The sequence below is a fragment of the Dasypus novemcinctus genome, chromosome 8 (genome assembly GCF_030445035.2).
Source record: "Dasypus novemcinctus isolate mDasNov1 chromosome 8, mDasNov1.1.hap2, whole genome shotgun sequence".
NCBI classification, from domain to species: Eukaryota; Metazoa; Chordata; class Mammalia; order Cingulata; family Dasypodidae; genus Dasypus; species Dasypus novemcinctus.
This window is the reverse complement of record NC_080680.1, coordinates 110,437,437-110,457,525: the sequence shown is the minus strand read 5'-3', so window position 1 is coordinate 110,457,525 and position 20,089 is coordinate 110,437,437. Positions and strand designations below refer to the sequence as shown.

The following is a 20,089-nucleotide window of genomic DNA, read 5'->3' as shown; positions in this document are numbered from 1 at the left end:
AAAACTCATCTATGTGGTGTCGACTTGTTAAAAAAACGAAGACACTGAAAACTGAAGACCTAACAACAGCAAGTTTAACATATCAGAAAAAGGACTCCTCACCAGAAGAAAATAAAATGCCTAATGGGAGAAAGCTGGAAATGGAGAAACACTCTACCCTCAAGCTCACCACAGCCTGGAAAGGTTGGCCCTTCCCCACATGAAAAACCCATCTTTGGTGAGATATAAAATAAATGTCACTTCTTTAATCACTTGTTCATAAAACATGGGGAAAGTGCTGGTTGGGAAAGGACAGAACAAATAAAACACCAGGCTTTGACCTTGAGGAGCTCTCCTGGTGAGTTACAATCAAGAATAGGCCAGCAGAATGTTCTTATTTGCAATTTACTACAAAGCGGTTATTATAAAACAAAGCAGGATTAAAATGAGCAAAAATAAAACTGGACAAATGAAATCAACCCTCCATAGTTATTGTTTGTGGAAGAAAGAAAGCATGACTCCTTTTTAGGAGTGTGATTTAGTGGTACCTGGTTTTACTTAAAAGTTACTATTTTAACTTCCCTATATAAAAGCTTTTTTCTTCCCCCTTTGTGATAAAGTCAGGGTCCCTGTTATTCCATTCCAGGCCACTGTGTCTTCTGCACAGTCTCATTTTTTTCCCCTGTGATTTTTTTTCCAATGGTGTTCAACCTAGATGTGTCTTCTGGGAACCTAAACCATCATCCAACTGCCTATTAGGCCTTTCTCCTTGTATGTTCCAAAGGCTCCTCAAACTCAGCATGTATCCTTATCCTCAGCATGTATCCTCAACTCCTTATCTGTATCCTTGAAGCTGCTCCTTCTGTGTTCTCAGTCTTAGTAAATGGCACCACCTTCCAACTAATCTGTAACATGGATTGATTGTATCTCCCCAAGTCCATCCTTTCTATCATTTCTCCAGACTCAGTTAACCTCTTACCAATTCTACTTCAATTATCTCCTAACTGTAAGTCTTGCTTTAGGTCATTTTCTATGCTACTGCCAAAATCACTTTCATAAAAGAAATTCTCATCACTTTATTTTGTTGCTTAAAATCCTCCAGTGATCTGCTGCTCACAAGAACTAATCTAGCATCTTGAACTTGGCACCCAATGCACTTGCTGATATGAATCTGTGTATCTTTACAGCATCAGCTCCAGCCACAGCCCTACATTTTCTCTCACTTCAGTTATACTTCTCTGAACACACCTAGGTAATTTATACCTCCTTGCCTTTGACCAGAATGACTCCTCTTGCTCTTCTTCTGATTCTGTGCTTGTGAAACCTTTTCTGAACTCCTATTCTTGGTTAGTTTACTCATAGTTGCTGTCATCATAGCCCTTTTTATAATACTCAATTAGCATGTATCTTAATGTATTCTAGTTCTCGATTTACAGGTCAGTCTGCATCCCTTCCCTGCTTCTAGATAGAAATAAGGAAGACTATAGTGCTCAGAGTCATTAAGGAGCTTATTCCAGTTAGGAAGTTAAAAGAAATACAAATGAATCAGGTCAATTGAGCATTAAAGTGCATGATTCTAACTAACTGTAGAGCATCAATAAAGTTGGCATGTTGGGAAATAGATTACTGTGGATAGAACACGATTGGAAATAAACTAAGGCAGGGCCTTTGAGGTTAGGTAAGTGTTGAATAGGTAAAGAGGGAGACCATTACCAAAAGCTAGTAGGTGGGAAGAAGGGACTGTTGGAGAGTAATAAGGAAGCCATCTTGGTAGGGGATGATGGGGCTTGGTAGGAGTGGGCAGTAAGGTTTATCAGGTGTACCGAAACTAGTTCATCAGCACCTTGGAAGTCAGAGGAATCTGGGCTGGAGGTGAAGACAATAGGCAATTATTTTATGTCCTTCAGTGGGGCAAAGCCTTAATGATGATAAGCCTGGAAATGGAGATGGAAAGTTCAACTGGCAGACTCTGGCAGTGATCCAGCGATGAAGAGGTTGTCTACTAGGAGGTGACAGTGGGGGATAGAGTAGCATGCAAGATTCTGTTTTCTCCACATTCTGCAAACTAGAGCAGATGCCCAGAAGGAGGCTGACGTTCTTTGATACATGATCCTGAAAGGTGCAGGAGAAGCAGGGTGAAATTCAGCACCGAGACTACCATTCAAAGGACTACCTTGAGAAATTCTTATGAACTTTGGAACCCTTTCATTTCATTGCTGAGTCTGAGTCATGCTCATTGGTGTCTTCTGGAGGTAGGTCATAGAAGGAAGCCTACCTGTGTGACAGCGGGACCCAGTCCAGCCACGTGGGCAATCGCACTGATAAGGGGCCACGCAGCGACCGCCGTTGAGGCAGGGAAGAATGCATATTGCTGAAAAAGAGATTCAAAAGGATTTGATCAAAATACATATGCTCAGAAATTTTTAAGTGTTCAAGAAACGTCTTCAAGCTGGAATAAAACCTTGTTTGACCCATTAGATAATCTTCCTGTATGTGTTCTGCTTATTAATCAGTATTGTCGGGAAAACACAATCAGGAAAGGACGTCACAAGTAATTTCTCTAATGCCAAATGCAGTCTTTCCTTGACATCCTCTTGTTGATGCCTGCTAAGTGCTTTGCTTTAACTCCTCACAAAATAAGCAGACTGTTCTCCATTGATTATTGTTTCAAATTTCCATTTCAAATGACATAAATGCTCTAAGAGGGTTCGGCTGCCTCGAGGCTCTTCCCTTGTCCTGAACAAATGAGGGAATGAGCGTCAGATGGGCTGTAGTGTAGGCTGGTGTGGCAACATTTTAGCAGTGATGGGACAAGTCTCCCACAATTATTCTCCCTACTGAAGTCACTGAGCTCTATAAAGAGGCAAAGTCTGCTTAAAAGTTATGAGATTGTCTATTGCTTTGCTACTCAAAGTGTGGTCCTCAAACCAGCAGGACGAGCATCAGTGCTAGAAATGCACGATCTCAGGCTCCAACCCAGAACTGCTGGGCTTGTATCTGCATTTGAACAACATTCTCTAGATGATTCCTGGGTCTGTTAGTACTTGGGAAGCTCTGGTCTAAAGCAGATGGTTAGGCACACACTCAGTGAGCTCAGTCAGCTAAACCATGTCTGTAGTTAGAGAACAGCAAGGTAAATGCTTCCTGGGTCTGTGGACACTTAGCATTACAGCAGGTCAAGTCTGGGACCCCAGCATGGAAAGGAATGATTGGGAGCAAAAGGAAGGGGAAACGAAATGAAATTTCACTTCTAAATCCTTGTGAAAATACTTGCTTTGGTGAGTTGTTAGGAGCCTAAATTAATTTTTGTCATATGCTTTCTTTTATGGATTAATTGAAGCGGTCATACTTTAAAAAGTTTTAGCATCTCTTATAAAAGGCTCGGCCTTCAGAAATAACTGGTTTAGGGAGCAGATGTGGCTCAAGTGGTTGAGCGCCTGCTTCCCAGATGGGAGGTCCTGGGTTTGGTTCCCAGTTCCTCCTAAAAACAAGCTAACAAACAAAAAAGAAAGAGCAAACAAAAGGAAAACCAACCCAGGGGAGCCTCAGTGACTGAGTGCCAGCTTTCCACATATGAGGTCCTGGGTTAAATCCTTGGTCCCAGTACCTCAAAAAAAAAAAATTGGTTTAGACCAATGGGCATACCATTAATGACTTGACTCTCCTTAGCAGTTTACATATGCCAATCCTAGTGAAACATGAAACCATTTTGTCCTTGTAATTTAAGAGATTGAAACAAAGTACAGTTTAGAAATTTAAAAAAATCATTTACATTCTCCTGGAAGTTCAAATACAGATGTATTTTTATGAGGATCAAAATTCCATGTTAATCCTGCAACACTGTATAGAATATAGGAGTGCCAGCTTTCCTCATTTTCTTAAGTGGGAGGACCTGTCCTTAAAGAAAAAGGTGAATGCTGGGTTGTAAATACTACCTGCAAAATACAATGTCATGCAAAGGTGACCATTAATACCAACTATAGCCATGAGCGGGATAGTATATAGGTGGCCTGAGAAGAGGCTGGAAAAGTTTTCATTATAGGCTCCTTCCCAAGAAGATGCTTGCAAATTTGTGCTAGAAAGTATGTGCAGATGGTTTTGGGTGGATCCTGGTAACTGTATTTTCAAAGTCATTAATATTCTAGATCTTCTGCAGCCTATTGGCATATGCAGATCGGCATTATGCACTCTCTCTGGTCTGTAACAAGGATGAAAGCAAATGGATTCCTGCCACGAGTAAGCCAATTCCTAGCAACTTCCCTGAGTTGGATTTGAGGACACGGTATGTAAGGTTGAGAACAGACTCACGTTCTTCACAGAGGTGCCCCATCCAGCCATCCGGGCAGGAACAAGCATTTGGGCGTTGGCAGATACCTCCATTCTGACATGGGAATCGACAGACAGCTGGCAAAGAAGCAGTATGGTTATAAATCTAGCGAGTTATAGAAGGGTGGTTGTCATAAAATAGGATTGTTAATTTACACTTTGTAGTATTTCCTGACTTAAGCTTTAAGGAAGAGAAATAAAACTAAATCTCAAGAAGGACTTTCAATAAATGGAAAAGTGTGGCATTTTATTGGCTTTTATTACAGGCTGTGTTCATTTTTGATAATTCCTGGGAGAAATCTCAGATCTAGTACACCCAGACACTCAACTTTCCAACATCTCATATACCTCTATGACTTCATACTGCTGCAGATTCTCTCTGCTGGTATACTATTCTTTTTCTTCCCTTTGCCCTAGCCCTTTTCCTGCTAAACTCCCTCTCATTCTTCAAGAACCTGGTCAAACATCTCTGTCTTTGTGAAACTTTCCTTGACTCCCATCTCCACCTTTCCAGACAGCAAATCATGCTCCCTCTGCCATGATCCCCAGCACTTTGAACTCAATGCATGTCTGTTATTTGTATACTTTTGTGTATAAATCACCCATCTTTCTCTATGGCAATATCTGTGTTTTCTATCTGTCTTCTGCAATAGAATGGGATCCTTTTAATTATCTGTCTACCTTCCCCAGGCTGATCAAAATGTCTGGTACAGGTATTTAACTTTTTTGGAATAGATTTTTGTTTAAAAATTCACCCTGGTTCTATGATGAAATTGGGAGGACTCTATCTCTCAGGATATCTCCCAGAGTCTTAGAAACCCCTATGCTGGGTTTAGAAACCTTCCCTGGCCCCTTCAAGTTGCGGGGATCCTTTGGGATTCAGATTTAAGCTATGTGAGGGAAGATGTTGCTTCCTATGGTGGAGCAGTCCCTACATCTCTGGGCCATCCTGAGAATGGCTATGAATCCCACTAGACTGGAGCTGACTCCATGGGGATAACAGGGAAGTTTGTTTTCATATGAAGGTCTGTCTCCAACTGTACTAACTGCAGGGGGATCTTCTGGCCTATTTCCAAAGAAGCTTCAGCACTTTCTCCCACAATGGGAGCTGTGGAGCACCAGCGTACTACCTGCAGTGTCATCTTCAGGATCTTCTGCTTGGGAATCTTGTCTCTGACTTGGTCCACGGTGAATAGGAATCATCGGTGCTCTGTTCCATCCCATCTCAGCCATTCTAGGGTGTCTTTACTTAGCTCTTCTCTCTTCCATATAGTCAACTTTCCCTTCTATTGTCAGTTTATTCAGTAGTGATGGCTCCAAAGAACTTTGGATAAAAAGGGCTTTTGGAGCAGCAGTCAGGTGTGGGGAGGAGGTAGCTAGGGGATGTGTTTTGAAGGTGCAGTGAGAGAGCAAGCACATGGTGTTTACTGAGATTGCTTACTAAAGGTGCGTTTAGGGGCAGGGAGATGATGGAGGGAAACTGGGGTGAGTTATATCCTTCTAAGATCTCTTAGGTGTTACTACTGGCCTCTCAGTATTTCCTGTTTTACAAAAACAAACAAATAAAAAACCAAACAACTTTCTCATCCTCTCATTTCATATTCTTCAGTTAACCCCAAATAACCTGATATAAATCAACTAGTTCATGATGTGGCCTTCCCCTTATTTCCATTCCACCAAGTTCTAGAAAGAGTAGGCAGCATTTGCTTTGGTCACTTCTTTGCCTCCTCAACTTATTAGTCAGCATCTGCTCTCAACACACCCTGGTACTTCTCAAGCTTGCATTATTGATGTCTTACTCCTGTCAAATCCAATGGACATGCTTTGACTTCTTACTTGCCCTTCTAGAGGAATGGCTGGCCACCCCTCTCTTTATGAAAACATTTCTCCTTTTGCCTTTAACTATACATCATTCTTACTAATTTCCCTTTGCCTCTACCCAGAATATCATTCTTTCTTGTGTCTCCCTGGATAATGGCTATCAGACCAACTCAAGGTTTACATACACTGTTAGGCTGCCCCAAACACTCCTACCCACACGAGAGGAAAACTCAGCTTTACCCACACTGGAGTCTCAGAGCAAGCTCAGCATCCCTCTCTCATACTATGCACCATATTATGCTTTCATTTTCTTGGTGCTATTTTTCTATTCCCTCTAGTAGACTGTGAGCTCTTTGAAGGCAAGAATACTCCAGAGCCTAGCTGAGGGCTTGGCCTAGCATGGTTGCTTGTATGATACAACCTTCCCCTGGAGGCATTTCTGCAGAGCAAATCCTATGGTTTCAGGCATGGGGGATGAGCATTAGGGACCTAAGTGAGACATAAACCAGCTTGGGCAGTTATGAGAATATGGCTAGCACAGTTTTAGTAATTGGTGGATTCTGAGTAGGAGGGTGGTTTTTATAAAGGACAGTCTCTTTGGATCTGGACTAGGGGAAATTCCCCTTTCAGAAGATTTGGAAATGCCCTTCCAAAGGTGGCTGATAGTCAGTAGTGCTTTGGGGCCACTACTGCCCCTTAGTATCTTTAAAAAAAATAACAAGCAAAACGCAAACACACATGCCTCATTCTGATTTCTCACTTTAATTGAAAGCTGGACTATTCCTTGAGGATGACACCTCCTCAGCAACACTCTCAAGTCAAGTTGAACATTCTCTGCATCCCAGATATTTGTGATCCCATTTCTTATTGTTGCTACTACTCAGTTAATCCCTTTTCTCCTGCAATAACCCCTGCCTAATTTGAGGCTCATACCATTTGTCTCTTGACTTCCTCAATCCTCTGTGCCTACAAGTCATTGATGACTTTGGTCTTTTTTTTACTCCAAATCCAAATCTGACCATTATCCAAATCCATCCAACAACTTGATTTTTCTTTTGGTTCCGTGGTTATGTCTGTCTTGTTAACCAACATAGTTCCTGGCTCTCAGTTAATATTTGCAGAATGAATGAATAATTATTATGGTTTGTAAAAAAAAAATCATACTTTCCTTAGAAAAGTATGTTTTAGAAGAAGGTTCTAGAATGTCTCATTTTCTGCCTCTTTCCCATTTTGCAGAATTTCAAGCATAGAATCTGAGAGTTCTATGTGCAAGCTTTCAGAACTCAAGGAAATGAGTTCTGAATGGGTTCAGATAAGATTTAAATGAGTTCAGATAAGATTTAAAGACAAGGAAAATAAAATAGCATGCATGTTAATTGTTGGTCACATCAGACTTCCATTTTCAAATTTCCTGTAGTGTCACTAAAAAATAAACATTCGAATATTCCCTTACCTCTACAAATAGGAGGTGATGTCCAGGTTCCATTTTCTAGGCAAACACTCCTTAGGGGACCCTCCAACATGTATCCACTGTAACATGAGTAGGTGATCATGTCCCCATATCGATATTGTATGCCTCTAGCAATCCCATTTTCTACATGAGCTGGTGGACCACAAGAAATTTCTGTAGGAAAACAAAACAAACCTGTATTAATAACCCACCAAAGGAAGGAAGAGAATACATAGTCTCATATATAAGACCATATTACTTTCAACAGCAAAGATAAAATACATAAAGGCAAGTTTTTCACCTATATACGATCTGCATACTAGTTAGAAAATTTAGACTTACAAAATCAAAGATTTTGTCTTCTGACTTAAATGTTGAAATTGAGCTCCGGGAAAGAAGCTGGCAGACCAAGAGTGAGCAGTTCTATGGTTCCAAAGAGGTAACTGTGAGGGAACCTCAATGGAGGATGCTTACTGAAGCAGAAGAACAGAAGTATGGCAATTATTGTCTCTCTATTGAGAGTAAAGATATTAACTGAAGTATGGCATATTCCATCAGCGCTGTTTTCCTAGTGCCTAGAACAGTGTCTGGCACACAGTGGGCTGTCTACGTATGTTTGAAGAATGAGTAAATGAATGGATGTTGCTTTCAGACTATAGATACTCAATTGACACAACTTGGTGATGGTTATGAAAGTCAAGGTTTCATTTATTTGCTCTCTTTTTAAGACTGTAAAGCAGTGACTCCTGGCTTCTGGAATCTGTGTTAGTTGGAATGATAATCCACTCTCTTTTAAGAAGGACATGTTATATCTTTAGATAAAAATGATCATAATTTTGCTGTGATCATCTTATGGATAGCCTTGGGGTGACTGGAATGATCATGAGGTGAGACTCTTGGCTTGAATCAGTATCCAGTTGCTAGAAGTCTGACTTTTGGATGAGGCATCTTCATAAACTGGTTTCCAAAAGTACCTACTGGTTTTATAATACTATTACAAATGTTAGAAGGCATGATTAATTTGTATGATCTTTCTAAATTTTCTTTTCCTTCTAAGGTAGATAAAAATAATCAGTCAACTACATATAAAAATATATTATATAATTACGATGTACAAGAAACTGTACAAGAAGCAGATGAAGAAAATGAGGTTCCTGCACTCAGACAAGTTGGAGAAGACAGACAAAGAAATACTGTGATATACCTAAAGAGGGCTGTATTAGAGGCATGCATATTGTTCTGTGGAAACACCAAGATGAACCTGGCTAATTATGCTTAGGATTGTCAGGGCATGATTTGCGATGAGAGGGGCATATGGACAAGGTTATAAAAGTTGAGTGGATCAGAGGGAAAAAGCTCCCAGTTTGGGGGGAACAACATGTAGAAAAATCACGGTGAGATGATGACTGGTTATAGAAGTGGTTTTCAAAGCATGGATTTATATGGGACTCACTTTGGGTTGGTTCTTGATAAAAGTGAAAATTTCTGGGTTTTCTGGCTTATGAGTCTGCAGGTTACTTACTCTCCTCAGGTGACTCTCATGGACACTACATTTTAATCACTGGTTGACAGGGAAGCCTATCAGGACTAGGATGAGGGGGATTGGTCCTAGGAAGAAGGAAGGATATTTTGTTCCAAGCCAAACTCCTTGTTTAATAAAAAAAGGCAAAGATTACAGCAGAAATAAATGAATTGAGAACAAAAACAACACCAAAAAATAATGGAGAGAATCAACAAAACCAAAAGTTGGTTCTTCAAGAAGATCAACAAAATCAACAAATCATTAGCTGGCTAACAAAGAAAAAAAGAAGATACAAAAAATAAAATAAAAATGAGGGGGCGGGGGGAATAATACCACTGACCCCACAGGAATAAAAGAGATTATGTATTACAAAAAACTATATGAAAAACAAAGTAGACAATGTAGATGAAAAGACAAATTTCTAGGAACATTAGAACAACTCATGTTGAACCTGGAAGACACAGAAGACCTCAACAACCCAGTCACAAGCAAAGAAATGGAAACAGTCATCAAAAACCTCCCCCCAAAGAAAATCCCAGGACCAGATGACTACACAGGTATATTCTACCTACCTTTCAAAGAAGATCTAATACCAGTCTTGCTCAATCCTCAAATCTTGCAAAAATTCTCAACAAAGTACTTGCTAACCAAACCCAAAAGCACGCTAAAAGATTAATACACCGCAACCAAGTATGTTTTATCCCAGGTATGTAAGAGTGTCTCAACACAAGATAATCAACTAGTATAATACATCATATTAATAAACTGAAGAAGAAAAATCACATGATCATCTTGAATGAGGCAGAAAAGGCATTTGAAGAAAGATAGCATACTTCCTTGATAAAAACACTCTGAAAGATAGGAATAGAAGGAAACTTTCTCAACATGATAAAGGGCATGTATGAAAACCCACTGCTAACATTGTACTCACCAGTGAAAGAATGAAAGCTTTCCTGCTGAAACTGGGAACAAGACAAGGATGTCCACTGTCACCACTGTTATTCAATATTGTGCTAGAAGTTCTAGCTAGAGTAATTAGGCAAGAAAAAGAAATAAAAGGCACACAAATAGGAAAGGAAGAGGTAAAACTTTCGCCATTTGCTGATGATATGATCCTATACCTAGAAAATCCTGAAAAATCTACGACACAGCTACTAGAACTAATACATGAGTTCAGCAAAGGGGTGGGATACAAGATTAATATGCAAAAATCAGTAGCATTTCTATACACTACTGATGAGGAATCTAAGGAGGAAGTCAGAAAAAAATTCCATTTATAATAGTGACTAGAAGAATCAAATATTTTAATGATTGAAGTGATGAATGCACAACTATGTGATTATATCAAGTACCTTTGATTGTACACTTTGGATGAATTATATGCCTTATTAATATGTACCAATAAAATTAATTTGTTTTAAAAAAAAAGAATAAAATATTTAAGGATAAACTTAATCAAGGACATAAAGGACCTGTATTCAGAAAACTACAAAACATTGTAAAAGAAACCAAAAAGACCCAAACAAATGGAAGGGCATTTCACATTTATGGATTGGAAGACTAAACATTGTGAAGAATGTCAAATCTACCCAAATTGCTTTCCAATCAATCCCAATGAAAATTTGAATTAAGGTGAAAAGACAGGCAACTCAATGGGAAAAATCTTTGGAAATCACCTATCCAATAAGGGTTTGATTTCCACACTATATAAAGAGATCATACAACTTAATGATAAAAAGACAAGTAACCTGTGGCAGTTTGATATTGTTTGTGAATTCCAAAAATAGATATTGGATTATATTTATGAACTGGTCTCTTCCTCTGGGTATAATAGGATTGGGTTCAGAGGTTTAACTTTTACTTGATTAAATAATGATTAAGCTTTGTTCAGGCCATGTCAGTAGGACCAAACGGGAGGGGACTCACAGAGAAAACAGAGGAGAGAGGTTGGAGTTTTGATCCTGGAGTGTTGGGAAGTAAATACACAGAGAGCAGATAAGTGAGGAAAGACAGAAGGCTCCATTAGACATGGCAGAGGCCCCAGGAAGACAGACGAGCTATTCTCCTGATAGTTCACAGATGGCCTTGTGGAAAGAACAGAGCAGCTGAGTCCGGAGAGAAACGAGCCTTATCTCAGCCTACAGATAATATTGGAAGAATCTGGGACCACAGAGCGTTAGGAGGAAGAGGAAGCCTGAACCTTTGCAGACGTCAGCAGCCATCTTGCTTTAACACGTGGCAACAGACTTTGGTGAGAGAAGTAAATTACACTTTATGGCCTGGTAACTATAAGTTTCTACAACAAATATATACCCTTTATAAAAAGTCAACAGATTTCTGGTATTTTGCATCAGCACACCTTTGACTGACTAATATGCAACCCATTAAAAAATGGGCAAAAAGCTCCAAAAGACATTTTTCCAAAGAGGAAATACAAATGGCTAAAAAGCACCTGAAAAGATGTTCAACATCACTAGTTATTAGGGAAATGCAGACAAAACCGCAATGAGATATATCACGCTTTACAGAATGGCCATTATTTAAAAGAAAAACAGGAAACCAGAAAACTACAAGTGCTGGGGAGGATGTGGAGAAATCAGAACACTCCTTCACTGTTGGTGGAAATGTAAAATGGTGCAGCCTCTGTGGAAGACAGTTTGGTGGTTCCTCAGGAAGCTAAATATAGATGTGCCATATGATCTGGCAATCCAGCTACTAGGAATATACTCAGAAGAAATGAAAGCAAGGACATGAACTGACATCTGCACACCAATGTTCATTGCAGCATTATTCACAATTGCTAAAATATGGAAACAACCCAAGTGTCCATAACTGATGAATGGATAAACAAAATGTGGTATATTCACACAATGGAATACTATTTAGCTATAAGAAATGAAGTTGGAATGCATATAACAACAAGGATAAACCCTGAGGACATTGTGTTGAGTGAAATAAGATAGACACAAAAGGACACATTTTGCATGCTCTCACCAATATGAACTAAATAAGATGAGTAAAGTCATGGAGGTAAACTCTAGAGTATAGGTTACTAGGAGATAGAATGTAGGTTGAGAAGAGGGAGCTGATGCTGAGTGTATGTAGAATGTTTAAGAAGTATATTGTAAATGTGTGGAAATGGAGAGAGTTGATGGTAACACATTACAGTGAGTATAGCTAACACTGATGACTTACGAGTATGATTGTGGCTGAAAGGTCTACTGTAGTGTAGCAATTTGATATGGCTATGAATTCCAAAAATAGATATTGGATTAGGTTTGTAAACTGGTCTGTACCTGGGCATGATTAAATTTTGATTAGGGCTTTGGGCGGCATCTGTAGAGTGTTGAGCACCCTTGGTGGGTGGGGACTCACAGATAAAAGACGTGGCAAAGGACAGAGAAGGAGTTTTCATGTTGGGGTTTTGATGTTGGTAGCATTGAGCTGGAGTCTGGAAAGTGAATACGTAGAAGAAGAACACAGAGGAATATAGATGGCTCCTTAGAAACGGCAGAAGCCCTGGGGAGAGAGAGAGCTGTTCTCCTGATAATCTACAGCTGGCGTGTGGACAAAACAGAGGAGCTGAGCCTAGAGAGAAATGAACCCCTGGAAGAGAGGAACCCAGGAAGCCTGAACCCTGGCAGATGTCGGCAGTCATCTTACAAGGTGTTAAGAATATGGTGCTGCATGGGTAAATACAGCTAATGTAACTTATAAACTCTAGTTAACAGTAAAAATGTCATATTTTTGCAGCGATGGCAAAGAAAGTATATATTAATGCTAACTAAGGGTCTTCAATGGGGGGGGGGTTATAAAGAGCTGTGGGATTTTTCCCCTTGGAAAAAATGAAAACATTCTAAAATGGACTGAGATAACGACAGCATAAGTATGATGACACTAAAGGACACTGAGTGTACACTTTGGATGGATTTTACAAGGCTGGAGACCATGTAACACAGTGAACCCTGTAGTGGATGATGGACACTCTCTCAGGAACTATAACAAATATACAGTAAGAATACATGGTATTAATAATAAGATGGTTTTTGGAAAAAATATACCAAGTATAAGCTATGGACTATAGACAGCAGTGATACAGTGACAATGTTCTTTTATCTTTTGTAATAGATGTGTTGTAACAGTATTGGGTGCTGGTGGTGGGGTGATGTTTAGGAATCTTGCATGGTAGACATGATTGCTTTGTGTGTTCACAACTTCTCCAGTGGAAAAAAAAAAAAGAGATGTAGGAAAGATAAATCAGAAATTGATGAAAATATTTTGCCATTAGTGTTGGGTTAATGGTATGGATAGGATAGAGTTTCTGTGTATACTTTATAAAATAAAATCTTGCCAATGTATAAAAGAAAGGCAAAACAGGGACTGAGGTTCACAACAGTGGTAATTGTCTCCTGAATTCCAAGGCAACTCCTGAACTTCTCAAGACTATTGAGGATTATGCATGGTACTGAAGGAACATTGGGAAAAAAACACATATCTTTTTTTTTTGCTCTTTCTTCCAGTAGCTTGAGCGGTAAGTCTTGGAGACCCAAGACCCATGTGGGACCACCAGGCAGAATCAGGCCATGTGGCCACCTCTAGTCTAGGCTGGTGACTTTAACCTGGACTAGGGGTTCAAAGGGAAACTTGCAGTTTATACCTGCTGAGTTCTTCCCATTTCAGTAGGTGGAGACTGTATAAGGATTGGGGACCCAAATCCCAGCTGAAATACAGAACATGCATACCTGAGGTAAAATCAAAATCCTAAGGCACCAATAGCCTGTTAGTTGAAATTTCAGGAATTATTGTTTATCTCTTCCTATCTGGAGATATTGCTAATATACAAATTCGTTTATTTTTCAAAACAAACTCACAGTGATAGGTACTGCTTATGCTCTTAACAAATGTGGGCCCTGCTCCCTATGCATGACTCTTCTGTCCTTCTATTTGAACCATAATCTAGTTACCAATAGAGTTGGTAGGTGTACATCTAAGAGACTTAAATCTTTGTGCCAGTGGAGCCCTGATTTTCAGTGGAGTTGCAACACCTACCCTCCAGCTCAATGGACTCACCGAGGACAACTAACAGGGAGGAAATGATGGACAAAAACATACCAGGGAACCGAGACTGCCTACAACTGCAATCAAGAGAGTCCCATCCATTGGATGCATGGGATCGAAGCCTTCCTCAATTAATGGTGGAGGAGACATCACCATCCCAGAGTCCTCAGGATTGGGAAATGATCTATGGACCAAAATAAACTTACTAATATTCTACTGTAGTCTTATTGTGATTCTAGCAATGGAAGAAATATTATTGTTATGGAAGCAGTAACCCATGGATGTTCTGGGGTTAGGGAAAAGGAAAAACAGATGTAAGAGGGGGGCATTTTTGGGAGTTGGGAATCATCCTGAATGACATTACAACTGCAGACACAGGTCATTATATATCTGGCCATAACCTACAAAGTAAAAGAGTATAAACTACAATGTAAACTATAGTCTGTGCTTGTGGCAATGCTCTAAAATGTGTTTATCAATTGTGGTGAATGTACGATACTGATGAAGGGTGTTGCTAATGTGGGAAAATGTGGGAGGTGTGGGGAGTGGGGCACGTGGGAATCCCCTATATGTTCTCTATAACATTTATGTAATCAAAGTATCTTTAAAAAAATAAAAAAAGTGAAAAAAAAAAGGGAGCCCTGGGATTCAAAGAAACTAGGACACTAGCATAAATTCAGAGTTAAAAAGTTTTGAAAATAGAATCCAAACTCATGTTTTCTCTGATTCTGGAATTCCTGGGGTATTCATATGCACATTTCTTATTTTATTACTTGAAATACACGTGTTCTGAAAATGGAGGCCATTACTAGAGGATTATATTCTCTTATTATGTAGCTGATACCTTGCATCTGGATAGACTCTATGGATATTTATTAACTGAGTGTAGATGGAGTGGCTTGGACTATGAGGAGAGAAGGATGTTGGTTAGAGAAGATGTTTGAAGTGGAGGTAGAAAGTGTGTGTTGGGAGATGTCAAGAAATTATCATGAGGTGGCAAAAGATGTCACGAGACTGCTTGTTTGATATCAACATGGTGCTTTCCCAGTGGTTCTCAAGGTGTGGTCCATGGATCAGCAGTATCATCCTCCGCACCACCTGGGAACTTGTTAAAATGCAAATTTTCAGACCTCATCCCTGTACCACCAAATCAGAAACTGGGCCTGGAAATCTGTTTAACAAGTCCTCTAAATGGTTCTGATACAGGCTCAAGTTTGAGGATGGCTGTAGAATAACTTTTTGCATTGGAAAGCCTCCAAATCCTATTAAAAGGATTGTTTGAGGCATCTGAAAGTATGGAGAAAAAATACATATCTTAAATTTAATATCTTGCTCAGTCTTAGAAGAGCACATTTTTCAAATCAGTTCAGTGAATCCTGGTCAGATAAGTTTTAGGCTAGTTCTAGAAAGTTTTTTCTTCTTCCTTTTTAACTTTTTTTTTTTAATGTTTGGAATTCAAGGATCTCTTTTCAAGTTTTAAAAACTAACAATGCAGAATCTGATAACCGTGACAGGGCAGAGATCTAAACATCTACAATTAAGTCACTGGATTCAGAATAATCTCACAAAGATGGGAGAACACTCATCCCTAATGAAATGAACCGGCTTCTACCTGTTGTGGACTTACTTGTGCATTTGGCACTTGTCTGTGTCCAGGTCTCATCAGGGTTGCAGGTAATGATGCCTTCACCCTGGAGCAGGAAGCCTTCCCTGCACTTGATCGACACGTTCTGATCCACGTAAAATTCCTTCTCAGAAAGCAGAGCATTCTCAGGGATCACAAAAGGGACAGGGCACGGATTGGCTGTTAAGAACAAAAGAAAATGCTTGCTGATATTTTCCCTATTTTCTGCTTTTATTTCATTAAGAGAGAGTATGAGCCCTTCAGGAGGTAGATTCTCAGTGATGGTAATACGAAGCTTAAAAAGAGAGAACTTGCAAGAGTAAAAACTGACTTGTTTTGATTCATATGAAATTATTTGTAAGGATATAATCAGATTAAGATCTGAAAACAACAAGCTGTTTTGAGCCACTAGCACATGGTTCTAAAATTCTGATACGACAAATTAGTTATCAAAAATTACGGGGTACCATGTTATTTTAGGTTGTTTTTTGATCTGCACTGAGGATTAAGAGATGCTAGAAATCAGTGGGAGTATCAAATATTCTATTAATATTTGAAGAATGTTTAGAAAATAGAGTAAATTATTCCTTTACTTTACTTGAAAACTGAACATCCTTCAGAAGAATGGAACCAGAGCACCATCAGACTTTTCTAAGTGAGTTGAATATGATTTTAGACTTTTATTACTATGAACAGCATATTAGAACTCAAATTATAGAGTTTACAAGTCTTACTGATACATCCAAATGGATTCATTTTTATAGGTCTGAGGGGAGAAAGGAAATGAAGATAGTACTAGGATTGCTTAGTTCAAAAGTGTGACATGCATATCAACATGTATTTCAAGCAAATTCCATTTCTCTGCTTTTAAATGGGCTCAAAAGAAGTGAATTGAGAGGCTTCAGCTGACTTCAAAAGCTCAGTTACTGACAATAAGATAATTTGATCAGCCACCAGAGCTCTCTCAACATACACCTTGCTTGTTATTATACAAGTGGTTATAATGATCTTTATTTAATATACTTGTATTATATTAATATTGAACTTTAAACATATTTTTCTTTACCCTTATCTCATCCCCATTGGAATTTGTCAGACATTTGTGTCAAAATTTTTCCATGCAGTTTCTCTTTCCTTAGACTTGTAATTATCCAAGGAATCTGATAAAAGCCCTTTCTTAGATTGTATACTTTAGATCAAACAAATAGATTTTAATTCCCCCCCCCCCCCCCATATTATTTGGTTTGTATATGCACTAATTGCTTTTTTTGGGCCAATGTCACTTAGCAATGGAGGTTGACCTTATGTTTTAGATATCTGGTAAATCAATCATGAAACTAAAAGTTTCTCCTTTAAGCCAACACACACGTTTGCAGAGAGGAACTGGGTGGCTCCAACTTCCATTTTCGGTGCAATGGGCCTCAGGCGCTCCTTCGAGACTGTAGCCTCTGTTGCAGGAATACTCCACCCTGGGTCCTGCTGTAGTATCTTCCACTTCAGCCCTCCCGTTCAGAAATTCCAGTGGAGCTTCACATCTGGTCTCTAGAAAGATGAATAAAAGCCTCATATTAAATGCTTCTCCCAATTCTCTTTTCTTCTACAATTGTGAAGGCATTTAATACATTATAGAAAATATTACAGTCTACTTATGTGTGAGGTGTTATGATACAAACTGAAGGAAAAAAAAAATAGCACACCTAAGTATTGGATGAATATCCTGGCAATCAAAGATTGCTATTTTGCCTTAATGATACCAATCGTCTTTACGTGACAATATTGTCACCTTTCCAGAAATCTTTTAAAATGGACTTGGGATCTTTGGGAAGGAAGAAGTGGTCTAGACCAGTGGTTTTCAACTTTGGCTGTATATTAGACTTCCTGGGTAGACTCTATATCCCAGCCCAAATGGACCAGGATCTCTAGGTTATAGCCTAGTTTTTGGTATATTATTAGAAACTCCTCATATGACTCTCAGGGTTGAGAGTCCCTGGATTGAAATGGCCACTTACCAACCCATCTGAAACTGCCACTTACTAACCCACTTTTCAGAGTAGCCCCTCCCTTCTAGTTTGTAGAAGTTTCTAGAAACTTTCATTCAAATGCCCACCTGTTCGTGTTTATTTGTAGGAGCTGACTGCCTTGCAAGAAAAGTTAATGTTTCTGAAGCTAGCTCTAACTGGTTCGAGTCACAGAGCACTCTAGGTCTCCATTTTAGGACCAAGCATAATTGTAGCAGAGCATGCTTTTAACATCTTTAAAATGTTTTAACATCTTTCCAAACTGGATTGGCCCTTGCCATCTCACCCCAGCCTTAGCTGCTCCCTTAAGTCTACCTTCCCCAGATGGTATAAAACCCCAGCGCCCATTTTGTTCGGGGAGACTGATCAGAGGCTTGCTGCCTCTTGCTGGCCGACCGTGCAGAAAATTCTTTTCTCAAAATCCTGGCGACTCAGTATGGGCTTCTGTGTGCATCAGGCAAACGACCCTCTTGGTGGTATCAATTTGGTGACCATGAAGGGATGGTTATAAAGACTCCATGGCCCCATGGGATGTAGTTTTTAGTTATCAACACTGAGCGGCTGCCTAGACCAGTCAGTCTAGGGGCTCGAGGACTGGGACTCTCTCCTGTCCCTGCTGGAGGTGTCAGCCCTTCAGCGCAGTTTCATTTTGAGAGAGAACCAGTTCTGGGTAAAGACGTCTTCTGCGTGACTAACTTTGTTAAGATGCCTACTCTTACAAGAAACCTGGCTGGACTCTTGTTGTGGGCTCGAGTCCCACTCTGGTGATTGTGGGTTTGAGTCCCACCTTAGTCCAACCAGGTTACTGCTGGGTACAGGTTCCAGGCACGTAAAAGTCAGTTGCTCAAGTGCTCATGTTCTAATTGAGGGTTTGAGTCCCGATCTGGTCTCTGGTTATGGATTTGAGTTCCACTCTGGTCTCCTTCCTATTGGAAAACTGTTTATAGGATATTTTGCTAGTGTACCACATTCCGACTCCCCTTTCCCAGAGTGTATCCATGTTGTAACTAAGAATCAAACCAGTGCTATTGCATTTGCAGAAAAGGTACAAAATTACAGTTTAAATTAATAATTTGTTATTTCTGTTTCTGTGGCCTTGTGTCTGACTCATGACTAAATATTTTTAATTGAAGCTCTAAGTTTTCTATTTGTGCCTATTTAATATCTATCTATCTATCTATCTATCTATCTATCTATCTATCTATCTATCTATCTATCTATCTATCTATTTTCTACCTTCAGATGGTAAACCAAATGAACCAATAACAAATTCTTGGAAGCTATTTAAATTGCTTAAAGATAAATAAGTACACATATATATACATACATATATACACATATATACATATTTTTATACACACACATATACTCCTGTAGTTCTAGAAATTAAAGAAACTGAACTTCTTATATTTCCAATGTAAAGAGTTTCCATAGAATTAAATCCAAATATTAAAAAGTCTAGGTGCATAATCAAGCTTGAGGGATTGTCTGGAGCTCCTGGCCCTGACTGTCTGACCTCCTGGGAGCTGGGGTTTGGGGTGCTGGTGCTTGTGGGTGCTGTGGGCAGCTTGGGCATTGGAGGGGGACTGCCCAGAGCTTCCCAAAACAGCAGCAACCTCCCCCAGTGCTCTTTGCTCTCTAAGGAATCAAAGAGTCTTTCAATGTGACTGTTAAGCCTGCCCCCAGAAACAGCAGAGGCTTCTCCAACTGTCCACGTTACATCTTTAGGTGAATAAATCTATTAATTGGAAACAATTAGAATTGGGGACATAGGACTCTAATAGATAATAGGGTCACCTTATTTATCTTAAATCCCCTGCCCTTGTTAACCCTCCTCTTGAAATACAGAAACAATTCAAACGGTGGGTGTATGAACACAGCCGGTTAGGGCAGCTATGGGGGAGGCATGGGTTTGGTTTGGAGCTCTTTCTACTAATCCTGAGGATTGAAGGTGATATGCACAATGAAAATGTTGTAAAATATCATTTTTCTTATAAAGGGTTCCTCATATACTATGAGTTCCAAGGGAATTTCCCAATTTGGGATTTTTCCTCTAATAATACTTTTACGATGGTAGCCCAGTAAGTAAAGAAAAATGTCCTTGAGAGCTATAGAAGAGTTTTCCTGGATTATGTTTAGGACAAATTAAAAATTGTAGTATATTTCCCATAGCCTGATAATCGGTATGCTTTTGAGATTGGTTGTTCCTAATTTTGAAACGTTATGAAAACAGGGTTTTAACCTGAAATGGAGGAAAAATAGAAAAATGCTGGCCTCTTTCATAAGCCCGC

At 39.4% G+C, this 20,089-nt stretch overlaps 1 protein-coding gene across 1 annotated transcript in view; it reads right to left on the bottom strand.

Annotated features, from left to right (window-relative positions):
* The window catches only part of SVEP1 (sushi, von Willebrand factor type A, EGF and pentraxin domain containing 1), a 220,901-nt gene that overhangs the window by 4,206 nt on the left and 196,606 nt on the right, over positions 1 to 20,089 (bottom strand). Inside the window, exons 42-46 of the mRNA XM_058302548.1 lie at positions 17,149 to 17,322; positions 15,784 to 15,960; positions 7,580 to 7,750; positions 4,288 to 4,383; positions 2,255 to 2,350 (exon numbers count right to left, since the gene is read on the bottom strand). Of these exons, the coding sequence (XP_058158531.1) occupies positions 2,255 to 2,350; positions 4,288 to 4,383; positions 7,580 to 7,750; positions 15,784 to 15,960; positions 17,149 to 17,322 (714 nt within the window). The remainder of the gene's footprint in view (positions 1 to 2,254; positions 2,351 to 4,287; positions 4,384 to 7,579; positions 7,751 to 15,783; positions 15,961 to 17,148; positions 17,323 to 20,089) is intronic.